The 13,633-nt window shown below is 36.6% G+C and overlaps 1 protein-coding gene across 1 annotated transcript; it reads right to left on the reverse strand.

Moving 5' to 3' along the window:
* Nucleotides 1–2,151: 2,151 nt before the first annotated feature.
* On the reverse strand, nt 2,152–5,774 carry LOC112199268 (F-box/LRR-repeat protein At3g48880). The gene is made up of 4 exons (XM_024340308.2): nt 5,561–5,774; nt 3,796–3,980; nt 3,054–3,430; nt 2,152–2,870 (listed from the first exon to the last, which is right to left on the reverse strand). Exons 1-4 carry the CDS (start codon nt 5,772–5,774, stop codon nt 2,378–2,380), a joined length of 1,269 nt encoding a protein of 422 aa, XP_024196076.1. The 3' UTR covers nt 2,152–2,377.
* Between the last annotated feature and the right edge of the window lie 7,859 nt (nt 5,775–13,633).

Below are 13,633 nucleotides of genomic sequence, written 5' to 3' on the forward strand. Positions count from 1 at the left end.
AAGTTGTGTTGTTCTGTGTGATTTTTCGTTTTCTACCCGGCCAGTAGTAATTGCAACGTATCTATCAATCTCCGATACCTAGAAACACGTTCATCCTAGTATTTTCATACCGCTATTAATACCGTCCTCTTTGTGTGATTGACTACCGAAGAGAACATTAATTTAAAATCTTGTGAAATTAGATAAAATGATCCTATTATGAGGTACAAAATACATAAGTCACTATGTAAATAAGTTCATCATTGGCTACCAGCCATAGAACAATAGACAATTACAAATCTTCGAGCCAGAACAACAAAATGAACCCAATACCTATAACTTAATTTCTCTGACACCTCCGCATGCATGTATAGTTTCCGCAGGTCGATCGATCGAGGGCCAAATTCATGTTCACTAGAATCACTTTCAGGACAGATAGATTATATAAGGCCTCTTAATTCAAACAAATTACTACCTAGCTGGCCAGCTAGGAGGTTAGGACTAGAATTGTATTCCCAAAGTGCATGGTACCATGTTCATAATTACCATCATAATTATCATCATGATCGATCATCAAATATTGTACAACCCTTGGAGCTTAAATTGGCAATATGAGAAGCAAGCTTTACTATTTCTTCATCTTCCCCGTCAAAACCAACAGAATCACTTACATCCAAATGCACAAGCTTTTTGCAACCCTGCAGAAAGGTCACAATCTCATCCCGATTATTGTTTGCTTGCCTCAAGATCAACTCCTTAAGCTCAGGCAAGAATGTAATAACAATTGTCATTGCTTCATGTTTACCGATGAATGCAGTTTCCACATGCAAAAGACGCAAACTGTTGCAGTGACAGCAGATCTGTCTAAGAAAATTCTCCAATTTATTGCTGCTTCCCAATACCAACAACTCCAAATGTTTCCGCTTTCCAATCAGTTCCAAATTATATGTGATCTGAACTTGAGGTTAGTTTAATTATTTGGCAAGCTTAGATGCAAGGCACTATATATAGTACAGTGACAACACACATGCAGCCTAACCGCAACAATAGTACTATGAAAGAAAATAAAAGGAAACAGAATTCTAAGAATTCACGTGGTTTAGACTTTAGATGATCAGGTCAACGGGGCAATAGGATCAAATTTCTTTCGTATGAAACTAGTAGGACCCACTCACTATGTGTGTGAAAAGAAATTAAAGATAGTGGAAAAATTTCCCGTACAACTACCATATTTTTATATTTTTATTTTTATTTTTTTTCTATTTTGTAATTTACCATATTATCCTTATTGATTAATTATATTTTATAGTTTTTTAATATATAAAGGTTAAATTGATAAAAAATTTCAATTTTGGAGAGCAAGCTCTCTTCTCTTAATAATAGTATAGATAATGGGTATTAGTATCATAATAAATAAAAAACATAAACATAACCACAAACTGATAAATTCCTGGACTTTCTCAACAGTGACCATATAAAAATCCAAAATACCAAAAGCAAGAAGGGTGCGGCTATTGCCACCCTACCATTTTCTTTGTTCAACCTACTTGCTCATTACACCCTACATTTTAATTTTAATTATTAAATTTACTTATTTAACTCATTTCTCTTTCCAAGAATATCTTCATATAACATATCCAATTAAAAAAATAAATATTTTTAGCAAAAATCTCTCATTTAATTTATACTCATAAAAAAAATTAAAATTTATTAAAGTTTCCTAATAAAATCATAATCTGATTTACTCCCATTTTTTTAATTTCTTCTTTCAATTTCAATGTTCTCTATTTCAATCTATGTAAAAAGATTAGTAGATTTACAACTATGATCAATAAAGAAGAGATTATTTTTTTTTCTTCGTGTTTTAAATTTTTACTTTCGGTGTTCACAAAGAATATTGCAAAGATTTTGATGAAGTTAAAGGTAATGGTTTTGTGAATTGAATAACGAATTAACGATGAGGAGGCAACAAAAAGACAAAAAAATAGTAATAAATTCAAATTTGGGTGGAGAAGATAAAGATTAATGTTATCGAATGAGAAATTAAGCAGTCTTTGTATTTAATTAATTACTTATATATTTATTTTTTCTTACATATTTGGATTTTAGAAAATTAATGTACTTATTAGTCATTTTGCACTTGGGTAATATAGTCTTTCAATAATTCAAATGCTTGTAGGGTGAACTAAGAAAATGGTAAGGTGGCAATAGCCACACCCAAGCAGCAATTGCATAATACAATAGGTAAGCACACTGCTGGCTCAAGAAATGCCAGAGTAGTTAAGCACATTCATTGATACACAAATATAGATACCAATTCATGTTTAAAGGTCTTCAGCAATTGTATTAAAACACTCATAATTCAGTTGGACACCTATCTAGGAGTTTAATTGCGCGACTAATCGGAACCGTATCCATAAACATCTTCATCATGGGAAATATGTCCATCGTAATCATCATAATCATCTAGTGTGGAACCCTGAGAGCTGAAATCAGCAATATGAGAAGCAAGCTTTGCTATTTCTTCATCTTCCTCATCAAAACCTATACAATTGCTGACATCCAAACACACAAGCTCGTTGCAGCCCCGCAGTAGCGTCACAAGATCATCCCGATCAATATATGCATTCTTCAAGATTAATTGCTTAAGCTTAGGCAGCAAGCTAACAATTGCCATTGCTTCATCTTTACCAATGTTTGCATCAGCCACACGCAAAAGACACAAGTTCTTGCAGTGAATGGAGATCTGTCCAAGGAAATTTTCCAAATTATAGCTGCTTCCCAATACCAAGTACTCCAAATTTGTCCACTTTCCAATTATTTCTTGAATTATGCTCGACTTACGGTTTACTAAACGGCTGGGCAATGCAAGAAGCTTTAAGGCAGGACACCTGCAAACAACAGTAGTTTGCCGCGACTCATTTACATAAAAAGAAAATGAAACAAATTTTAATGCATCAAAATTCTTTAAACAGAACTAAGGTTTATTTATTTGATAGGCTTAAAGGGAACATCAAATTTCTGATGTACCGAAACTCCTGCAGTGTATGTATAATACACAAGGAAAGACTTACTCATCTGCAGCATATTTCAAGACATCTTCTGAAGCACATGGGGGTAGCCTGAGATAAATAGCCTTTCCTTTGCTACGACTGATTATGAACTTAACAAATGCAGTTACCGAGAAACGGGTCTCATCAAGTCGATACTCATCTATAAATCTTTGAATAAGGGTACACCAATATAGATCTTTAAGGTCATAACTAAAAGTACGATCACTCAGATCATCAGGAAATTTGAGATATTGCCAGCATGAAGGGACGAGGGTTGCTCTGTACCATGACTTGCATACGAAAGGGACATCCAAAAGCAATGACTCCATTCCCACTCTTGCAAATACATTTATCAAACAGTCAACCTCTAATTCCTCCCATCTTCGTTCATCTTCCATCTATAACAAATGACATACATAATGTTTATTAATTGATCGATCTACGTGAAAGTACCATTGAACATTGCTATTGCGCACATAGGAGAAAATCTAAGATAGCACCATAAATTAGAAGTTAAAGAGATAAATGAGCAAACAATCACCTGAAATAATCAAAGGGATGAGATAATAAAGTAAAAGCCAGTTAAATGCAAATGGAATTCCCAGACCAGATGAAAACATAAGGAAGAAGGAAACAATTCACAATCTTTGCTCACCCTTTTATAAAAAAAAAAAATTTGAAGCTGGAGTGCTGGACTGGCTTATTAATTGATAGCTAGAGACTAGAGTCCTATTAATCAAATAACTACTGGAAAAGCTCTTACCTCGTAATAAGTATTTTGTGCTTGGTGATCTTCCCGGAACGGTTTTTGTGCTTCATTGCTTGGAAAATCATCAAATATATATAAAGTTTTACCAGCATCTTCATTTGTTGGTATCTCAAGCCAGTAGGGTAAAAGACCTGTCACAAGTGAGTCGACAAACCCATCACTAAAGAAAATGCTTTCACCTACGAACATAAAAGCGAAAACAGACTAAAGGCAAAATAATAACCTCATATCCAATGGATAGCATGAGAAAAAAGTTAAAGCTTAGGAAATGACTTATACAGTTATACCCAGTGTAAAATAGAAGAGTAAAAGTGAAGGCAATAATGGAGAGATACATTTTCTTTTTTCCTTTTTCTTTTGATAAAGTAGATACCTATCTTAAGAAGCAAGCACAAGGATTTTTTTTGTGCAGTGCATATCAGAGGTTTGATCTGCTGGAAATGAGAGTTATATAAGACAAAGCAACATATAACTGATGATTTCAAAAGTATTTTACCCGTATTTCTACAAAAACTGCTCAAAAATCAAATATTAAAGAAATAGGCAAGTTGTTTGTTCTGGGACTCTCGTACTATTTCATTTAATTTTGATTAGGGAAAATCGTCCGTACAGTACCTGACCTTTTCCCATTCTAAACTTCAGTACCTCACATTCAGAAAATATCAAAACGATACCTGAGGTTTTGACCCCGACCGAAGATTGGTACCTGGTGCCAAGGGCGTAGCTAGCCTAGGGCGAGAAGGGTCAATTGACCCTTCTCAATTTTTAGAAAATCCTTAATTAGTGTTAATAATCTATGAATCTTAATGGAATGAAATAAAATTGACCCTTCTCAATTTTTGAAAAATCTTTAACTAGTCTCAATTTTTAAAATTCAATACAAATTTATCTTAATTAGTTTTAATTATCCTTGAACTTTAATGGAATGAAATAATATTTTACAGTTTTACACTATTAATACACTACTTATATCTAATTAATATGAATCTTTTCAAGGTTTTCTTACCCTATTGATCGATATATGCCCATATGCGCATATTTACGATTCTTTATTAATATGCTAAATTGAAGTAACACATAAGTTTTTCTATATTTATGATTCATCTTAAATCCCAAAATTTATTCAACATGATTTAAGGATCTTTCAATTTCAGCATTAGTACAAGAAATATTACACCTAAATTTTCTTAATTATACTAATATATATATATATATATATATATATATATATATATATTTTGGGCAAAAGATTGTGTTATTTTTAGAGGACGACTAGAAATGAATATAATTTGTCAGTTAATAAAGTTTGACCCTCCTAAGAGAGACCTTTGGCTACGCCACTGCCTGGTGCCGTTAGCTCCGTTACAAAAACTGACCGCTGGCATATTTTGATCATTAAATGACCAATTTACCCTTTAGTTTTTGTTTTCTTTATTTTTTTCATATAATAAAAAAAATTCCATTATTTTTCAAAAATTATTTAAAATTTTGGTTTGTCAAATTTTATCTCTCGAGCCCGTAGGATTAAACTAGATGTCGTTTCGAGATTGTAGAACTTTCGGACGATTTTTTCGTACACCCGAGCTATTTTTAATAATTTTTGGAAGTTGGTAATATCCAAAAATATAATTAAAAATAGAAATTAGAGGCGGTTTAATCTGGAGCGTCCATTTTAATCACCGTTTGATCTCAGCCGTTGGATTTGAGTATATATAAGTTGAACTAGCTTGAGGAGCACCAGATTATAGCCCAGACCGACCTCGGTCTCGACAATTTTGTAACGATGGGCTCAGACAGATGGTATCTCCACTTTCCGGCCAGCACCTGACGTCAGACAGGCGTCGTTCGACTCCTCTCGGCATCGCCAACTGGAGCTCGGTCGTCCCTGCTCCGAATGACTGGTGACGGAGGCAGGAAGAAGCCCGAAAACTTCTCAGGTTCGCCGTCGGGTTTTCCGATTCCGGCTTGGTCATAGCGTCTCACTGGTGTCAGAAGCTTCCTTTCGACCTCGCCGACTTATCCATAGTGTTGGTTTGTCCAGATGATAAGACATGAGAGAGAATCGAAGGGGAGAATAATTTTGGGATTTCCGGCAAGTTTCCAAGCTTCTCGCCGACCAATCTGTTTTAGTTTGCTTGCAATTATTGTCTTTTGAAGATTATGTTTTCTGGGTTTTGATTGTTTCAGTGTATAATGGCTAGATTTGGGTACTATGATTTGTTGGGCCACTGTGTTCTTGAATCAGAATATGCTTTGGATTTTGATTTTTGTGTGAAATAAACAGATAGGAGAGATAGTTGATACAGATTCATTGATTGAGGGAAGAGAAATAGAGGAAACTGATAGCGGACTGATTAGTCCAAGGACTCCAAACTTGAATAGACCAGAGGGGACGAGAGAGAGAGAGAGAGAGTTCTGGGTTTGAATGGGGACGAGAGAGAGGAACAGTAGGGAGAGAGAGAAAAATACAAAAAAAAATGTTTAGATAAAAAATAATGGATTAAGACATGAAAAGACGAAAATATCATTCAGCTGTCAAGTTTTGTAACTGAGCTAACGGCACCAGATACCAATCTTCGGTCGGGGTCAAAACCTCAGGTACCGTTTTGATATTTTCTGAATGTGAGGTACTGAAGTTTAAAATGGGGAAAATGTCAGGTACTGTAAGGACGATTTTCCCTTTTGATTATGCAACATAGTTTGCTCATAATATATATTTAAGTTTATATGCTGACTAATAAAATTTAAGAGGAGCAAATCTTAGATTTTTGAATGTTTGCAAACAACATGCATAAGTCAAATCCGCAATACCGAAAGAAAGGAATTTCATAATACAAATAGTTAAATGACTTAAATCTACAAGGTAATTTATTGATACCTGCAGATGACCCAATTATTTTACAGGCCTCTTCAGGTTTGATAAATTATAGTGGGCTTCAGTATCATTTCGCAGTCTTAAATGGAAAATCAAATCTAAACGAACTGAAATAGCATTAATTTGAGAAATTGTAAGGGACTTTCTAACAGGCCTATCTTTCAAATTGATGATGCGCAAGCAGTTCAGATTGGGAGATGAGGATGTGGGAGTTGAAAATGGAAAGTATATATGAGATTGTCCGACCCTCAATAGCAAATAGATAGAAAGAAATGGAATCAGGGATTGGTATTTTGCGGTAACACTAGAGCAATGGGGGCGATGAGATGAGTGGATGGTACTTTGGCAATAATGGAAGATTTCTTTTTCCGTGCCGCTAACAGCACCCTATAATAAAAGAAAAAAACAGAAAAAAAAAAGAGAAAAAAGGTGAACAAACATGATTGACGAAACAAAAGAAAAGATATTTACCCTCTAACTTTTCTCATGACTGTCGATTTACCCCCTGATATTTCAATTTTGATTATCTACACCCTCACCTTTCTAATTGTTGCCAATTTACACTCCATCAATATTTTTTGGACCTTCCATCCAATTTTTCGTTAACTTGGTTAGCACGTGAGGGGATTTTTCGTCTTTTCAACTATCACAAAAAAATAAAATAAACAAACCCATACATCTTTAAAGAAATGGATGATCATATCACTGAAGGAGAAACTATCTTTGATCATTTAGGTTTCTGGTTTTCTTTTTCTTTGAAGGCCAGACTGGATTAATATTTCAAACATTCTCATATGAGAATTTGATCTTCCATGTTTCCAGTTAGAGGGGTTTGTATTGTATATAAGATCGAGGAGCCATCGAACAAACTAAAGTATGTATATGTATGGAATATGAAAATTAAAATTACAGCAAGCATGTGAAGGTCATCTTGATTTATCCAAGTTGGGATTGTGTTATATTGATCTCGATAAAAGGAACATAGAGGAAGAGGTCATGTTGAGAAGAAGATAATTGAGAGATAGACAGAGAAGAAGAGGAGAGGATGAGGGAAAAAAAAACAGTTGTGGGAGACGAATAACAGTATTTTTTTTTTTTTTTTAACAAAGTAATTTTGTATTTTTTTTTCTTGATTTATTAATATATGAGGGTAATATTGGAACATTAGAGGCAAAAAATTTATAGTTGGCCGGGGTGTACTAAGATTTTTATTCGGTACAAATAGCAACACTCTTTTTTTTTTGGATGACAATTGCAGAGACGAAAAGATCCCTCATGTGCTAACTAAGTTAACGGAGAAATTAGATGGAAAGTCTAAAATTTGACTATAGGGTGTTAATTGGCAACATTTAGAAAAGTGAGGGCCGGTGTAAATAATCAAAATTGAAATGTCATGGGGTAAATCGACAGTCATGAGAAAAACTAGGGGGTAATTTGGCTATTTTGTCAAAAGAAAATGAAATTCAAGTCCTAAAAGCAGAAGATATAACAAATCGTGGGAATTCATTAAATTGCATTAGATCATTGACCACCAATTCCAAAACATCATAATATTAGACATTACTTCATTAAAAGAACTCCAATATGGTTTTGTTCCTTTCTAGCTAGGTAATTGATCATAGCTTGTTGTTGCTTCTTATAGATGGAGCCGAGACTCGCAATTGAAGCAGATTGAATTTCCAACTATTTTTAACATACACCATTAATTATTTTCCTCCATCTAGAGTTATAATTCATCAATAAAAAAAAAAGGTGGTCAGTTGAGTAAATCATTTTGTCTGAAAATAAGATATTCATGCAAACGGGTAAAAGAAGTCAGAATTCTGAATGACTACAAAACAGGAAAGACCCCATGAATCCCACTTCCTATGAACTAAAATCTTCTATTGGGAACGAAAGGAATATTAACATCAATTGACAAAGAACCATATGATGAAAAGATAAAACATTACATTTGCAAATATCAATGTCAATCATGTAAAAGGTAAAGTCTAAATTTCTAAACCAAAGATCACAGTGATCTGTTACTCACTTCATATAACCTATACAACTAGATTACAACAGAACGTACGTTGTTGTCAACTCTTCTACTAAGTAAGCAATAAAATTCTGAGAAGATGACACTTCAAAAAAACAGAAAAGGGGAAGAACAGAAAATCAAAACCATTAAACCCTAAATTGAACTTACCAGAACCTATAGAATGGCAGAACCAAAACCTGAAGAAGAGTCCAGTTGAGTGAGAAGGACGTTTAAAACTTAACGATATGGGAGGCGATCTTACGGCACCTTATAGCTCAGAGTTGTGTAATAACCCCAGTATACAAAATTCTAGGGCTGGGCACGGGCCGGGCCCACCTATTATTTCACTGGGCCCGGAACCGGCCCGTTTTTTACGGTTCGGGCCTAAAGCCCGTTTTGACACTTACAGGGACCGGCCCGGGACCGGCCCGTTTACTTTCGGGCCGGGTTTCCGGGCTTTCGGGCCCAAATACCAGCTTTTTTGAGTTTTTTCTTTACTCTCTGAGTCTCTTCCCACATATATAATCCACATTCCATTAATTTCATGATTTCAACAAATTGAAGTTCAACACACTATCCATATCCAAAATTCAACCTGCACATTCAAATATCCAAATATGTAGAGTTCATTATCCAAATTAAAATACAAGGCAAGAATATTGATTGAAATCAAATACAAAGTCCCAATTCAACACACAGTCCCAATTCAAATACAAAGCACTCACAGTCCCAATTCAAATACAATGTCCCAATTCAAGTACAAAGTCCCAATTCAAATACAAAGTTACAATTGAAATAGAAAGTCCAAATTGGAAGAAGCAATTCAGCAGTTTTTCTTTTCTCCAGTCTTCTAGGCATTCAGCAGCTATTCAGCAAAGCCTTCCATCAATTGGCAATCAAGATCCCTACACCAGCCAATATACAAAAAGTCAAAAACTATCAACCAGTGACTCAATAGAGTGAAGACAGATCAAAACTGGAGCATCCCAGAACTAGAGCAGAAGTTTAAAATAAAGTGAAGACAAATTAATCTTGACATCAGTTTATGATAATATCGCAGAGAACATAATAATCAGTTTGTAAGAATATTGATAATATCACCTAACTGCTCAGCCAGCTTCGATTTTTTTGCCTTACTAGCAGCCTTTTTTGCTGATTGTTCACTCGATTTCTCCTTCGCATAATCTGCCATTTCACTGGATTTCTCCTTCGCATACATGCTTAGAATATTAGTTATTAGATTAGTCACAATATGAACAGCTTCGAGCAAAGGATAAATTCCAAAATAAAGATCAAACTCATCAAAGTGCAGTTTTTGTTATCACTGTAAAAGAATGAATCTTTTGCACAGAACAAGCCACAATAACACTCAACCCAATGCACAAACAACAGCTCAAACTGGCCAGTATGCATTTTAGGTTCAACTTGAAACTTTCCACTTTCGTCTTTTCAGAAAAATCATCAGTTCCATATTAGCTAGTACAGTTCTCTGTCCTTATGGCATTTGATACTATTCAAATCCTGGCCAATGTAGTTATATCATCTTCAATTTTCCCAACTCATTAACATAGCTACATTCTATGCTTGCATCTAAACAAAAAATCGGAAACAGAGACAAGTAGCCAAGTAGAGAGTTCCAATGACATAATATAGTAAATGCAAGAAACACATTGAAGTAGTGACCACATACAGTAAGTGATATAATCTCCAACTTGGAAGCAGACCCTAGAATCCCAGCCAGCAGCAGAAGCGACATCAGACCTAAATAAATCAGGGAAAAAAAAAAAAGGGTTCAGCAGCTACTCAGACATTTCATCAAACACTTGGTGTGCATAGAACTTAGGCTTACAGAGTTACAGATTTACGAGCCATAGTTATTATACATTGACAAACAAGTTTGTATATTTGAGAAAAAGGACGAGAAGAAGGAAGATGAATTTTTACCTTCGGAGGAGAAGGAATCAGACTATCAGTTCGAAGGAGAACACCTCCGGAGCCACCAGTTCGAAGAAGAACACCTTCACAAACTCACAGCTTGATGTGAAAAGAGAGAGAGAGACAGAGAGAGAGAGAGTGAGTCTCGGCGTCTCGCAGTGCAGGTGAAGAGGAGAGAGAGAAAGAGTGAGTCTCGTCGTTGGTGGATATGGCAGAGGCGGAGGCGCTGGGTTCACATCGGGTTTGCGGGCTCTCGGCGCTGGGTTCAGATCAGGCGGCCTCTCTACTCTCTAGGTTCAGATTGGGTTCGCGGGCTCTCGGCGTCTCGCAGTGTAGGTGAAGTGGAGAGAGAGAGAGAGTGTGAGTCTCGCTGTCTCGGCGTTGGTGGATCGGGTTTGACCGTTTGGGAAGGACTGTGACTGAAGGTGAAGGAGGCGGCCTCTAACCTAGAGATTCAGATCGGGTTTGAAGAAAAGGCTGAGATTGATTAGGTTAGTCGTATTGGACATTAGGTATATGAGTGAGGAAGAATTTGGTGTATCTGATCCTATAGTAGAAATTCTGAGCCTTATATGAGGTCCAATAATATATGGACATATGTATCCTTTTAACTTAGACGGGCCTAAACGGGCTTTCTTAACTTTGAATGGCAGGGCCCAGCCCGAACCGTATCTTTGAAAGTGCAAGCCCGACCCGAACCGTTTTGGTGACACAAAAAATAGGGCCCGGCCCGAACGGGTCGGGCTTTGACAGGCCGGTCCGGGTTTGCGGGTTTTCGGGCTTAAATGCCCAGCCCTACAAAATTCTACATACCCTCTTAAAAGTCTTAATTAGTCCGGTCTGTCTGACGCTGCGACCTATTTTCTTGGCTGCCATCATCTCAGTCCCACGCATTCTTGACTGAGATAAGCTGAGTTCGACGCCTTTGTGGAGAAGAAAAAATATAACATTGCCAACTGAATTAATTATTTGGTCTAGTTCGCTAGTGGAATATATATTTTTTTTTTCTAAGTAAGAGGTTGTGGGTTCCATTCACGTTGTTGTAATTATAGGTTGTTGATAATGTTGATGTGATAAATATATATATATATATATATATTAATAAATTTGAGTTGTTTTATTTATTTTTTTATTTTTAGAAATTTAACATATATTATTTATATAATTATCTATTTTTCTTATATCAAAGTATTTTTATAAATTGATGTGTGGACTTGATCTAAGTATTGGCAACTTCATTCTCTCTTCTAAAGTGCTAGCGTCCTATGCCCTCTGTTTACGACGCGTGGCAAAGTAATGCCACCGATTTCAGCCTCTACGCCTCTGCCCGAATTGACTCAGCGCACTGTGCTCGTTGTTGTTCGATGGTCATCTGAGTCATATATCCCTACGCGCAGAACCAGAACCCACCAATCTCCAGCCTCTGCGGCATCATCTCCAGCTTCTGCGGCGCTCTCGACCTCCAAGGCACCATCGTCTCGTAAATCTGACGGTGGAAATACGCGGCAACAGTAGGCCATGGTGGATCAAGGCGAGGTCCTAGACATGCCGGCCACATTGGCGAGAGAGAGAGAGAGGGCATGAATGTAGTTTATTAATTAAGTTGTGGGTAAAATTGTCATTTACTTTTGATTGGGTTAGTAGGAAGATATTTTTTTTTTGGCTGGGACAAGTGTGGGTCAAGGCTTCAAAATAATATATCAGAAAATACTTAATAAAAGCACATGTGTTGTAGAGAAACTGAAATTTGAGAGAGAATTGATGTGTGTTCTCATTGATAATAGAGGCATCTTTATATAGAGGATTACAATATATATAATCTCAATCATACAAGGAAAGTAATCGTACATTGAATAGGAATCTAGATCCTTCTAATTTAACCCTATTACCACTAGGTCAAGTAATCTAGAGTTTGGGCCAAACACAAATAGAGATATCCTTAAACAACATGTTATTTTTTTTTTGAAAGGATAAAAGCACATGTTAAGTACCAAAAGATTTCAATTATGATTTATGATGACATACTGATCTTCTAGTGGCAGCAGCAAAGATTGGAAAATTAACAACATTATCATTTCAAATTTTCAGAGGTCGAAAGGGAAGAAGAAGACTCCCCTCCGCGCGTTCTCTCTAGAAACATTGAGAGTCGGTGGCGCTCATCTCGCCCACCATGGGCGCTTTTGCCCGGAGCTCGTCTCCGATCTGAGGTCTTGTGCCTCTCCTTTCCCTTTATGTTCTTTGTCTCCCTGTTTCGTCTTCTTCTTGGTCTATTCCTCAAGACCCAAACCCCCAAATTTCCAGATTTCTTCTTCTTTCTCTTAAACCGGTTACTGTCCCTGTGGGTCGCCCTCTCCGGTGACTCTTATCCCTTTCCTTCTACCCTGACCTGTAAATATGCTCTTTGGAGCTCTGTTCAAAACGGGGTTTGCCCGTTAGTGCACCGGGTGATGCTACAAGGGTCTGAACATCCTCTGGATGCCTGTCCCTTAGATCCCTTTGTAGATCTCACCTCCCTCTCTCTTCAACTAGTTTTTATGATTGATCTATTGGCAGAAGATGTTCTCCGATTCGAAGATGGTTTGAGATTTGGGTTTCTTGACTTTGAATCTGGATTGCTGTTGGTTCTGTGTTTGATCGGAACTACGATGGGTGTGCCTGGTTTAGGCCCTTTTGTCTTTCTTTGGTGGTGCCTTCTGAGATATCTCGATCTTCCTGGTCGTGAAGCTTGGTGTTCTCTCCATGGCAGCGATGCAGTCGATGTCATGGTGTCGTCCTCCTTACTGAGATACTACTTGGGCGGCTCTTGTTTCGGTCAGCCTAGTTTGGGAAGTCGAGTTTGTTTGCTTTTTTCTTTCATCTGTTTTAGTTTGCCTGTTGGTTGGGCCTTGCATTGTATTTGTTCAGTTGTAACCTTACGTTTGATCTAATACAGTGCTTGTTTGTTGGAGAAAAAAAGGGTTAATTCCTCTCTCTCTCTCTCTCCAATGCCTCGATTTTGATGT

The sequence above is a fragment of the Rosa chinensis genome, chromosome 4, assembly GCF_002994745.2.
Source record: "Rosa chinensis cultivar Old Blush chromosome 4, RchiOBHm-V2, whole genome shotgun sequence".
NCBI classification, from domain to species: domain Eukaryota; kingdom Viridiplantae; phylum Streptophyta; class Magnoliopsida; order Rosales; family Rosaceae; genus Rosa; species Rosa chinensis.

Bases quoted from the DNA above. Each gene is read 5' to 3' on its own strand.
- LOC112199268 (XM_024340308.2), bottom strand. From the start codon at position 5,774: ATGACCAAGCCGGAATCGGAAAACCCGACGGCGAACCTGAGAAGTTTT. The intron at 3,981-5,560 runs GTCGGTCTGGGC...TTATGTTCGTAG, and splicing joins ACAAAATTGTCGAGACCGAG to GTGAAAGCATTTTCTTTAGT. The intron at 3,431-3,795 runs GTAAGAGCTTTT...CATTTGTTATAG, and splicing joins CACAAAATACTTATTACGAG to ATGGAAGATGAACGAAGATG.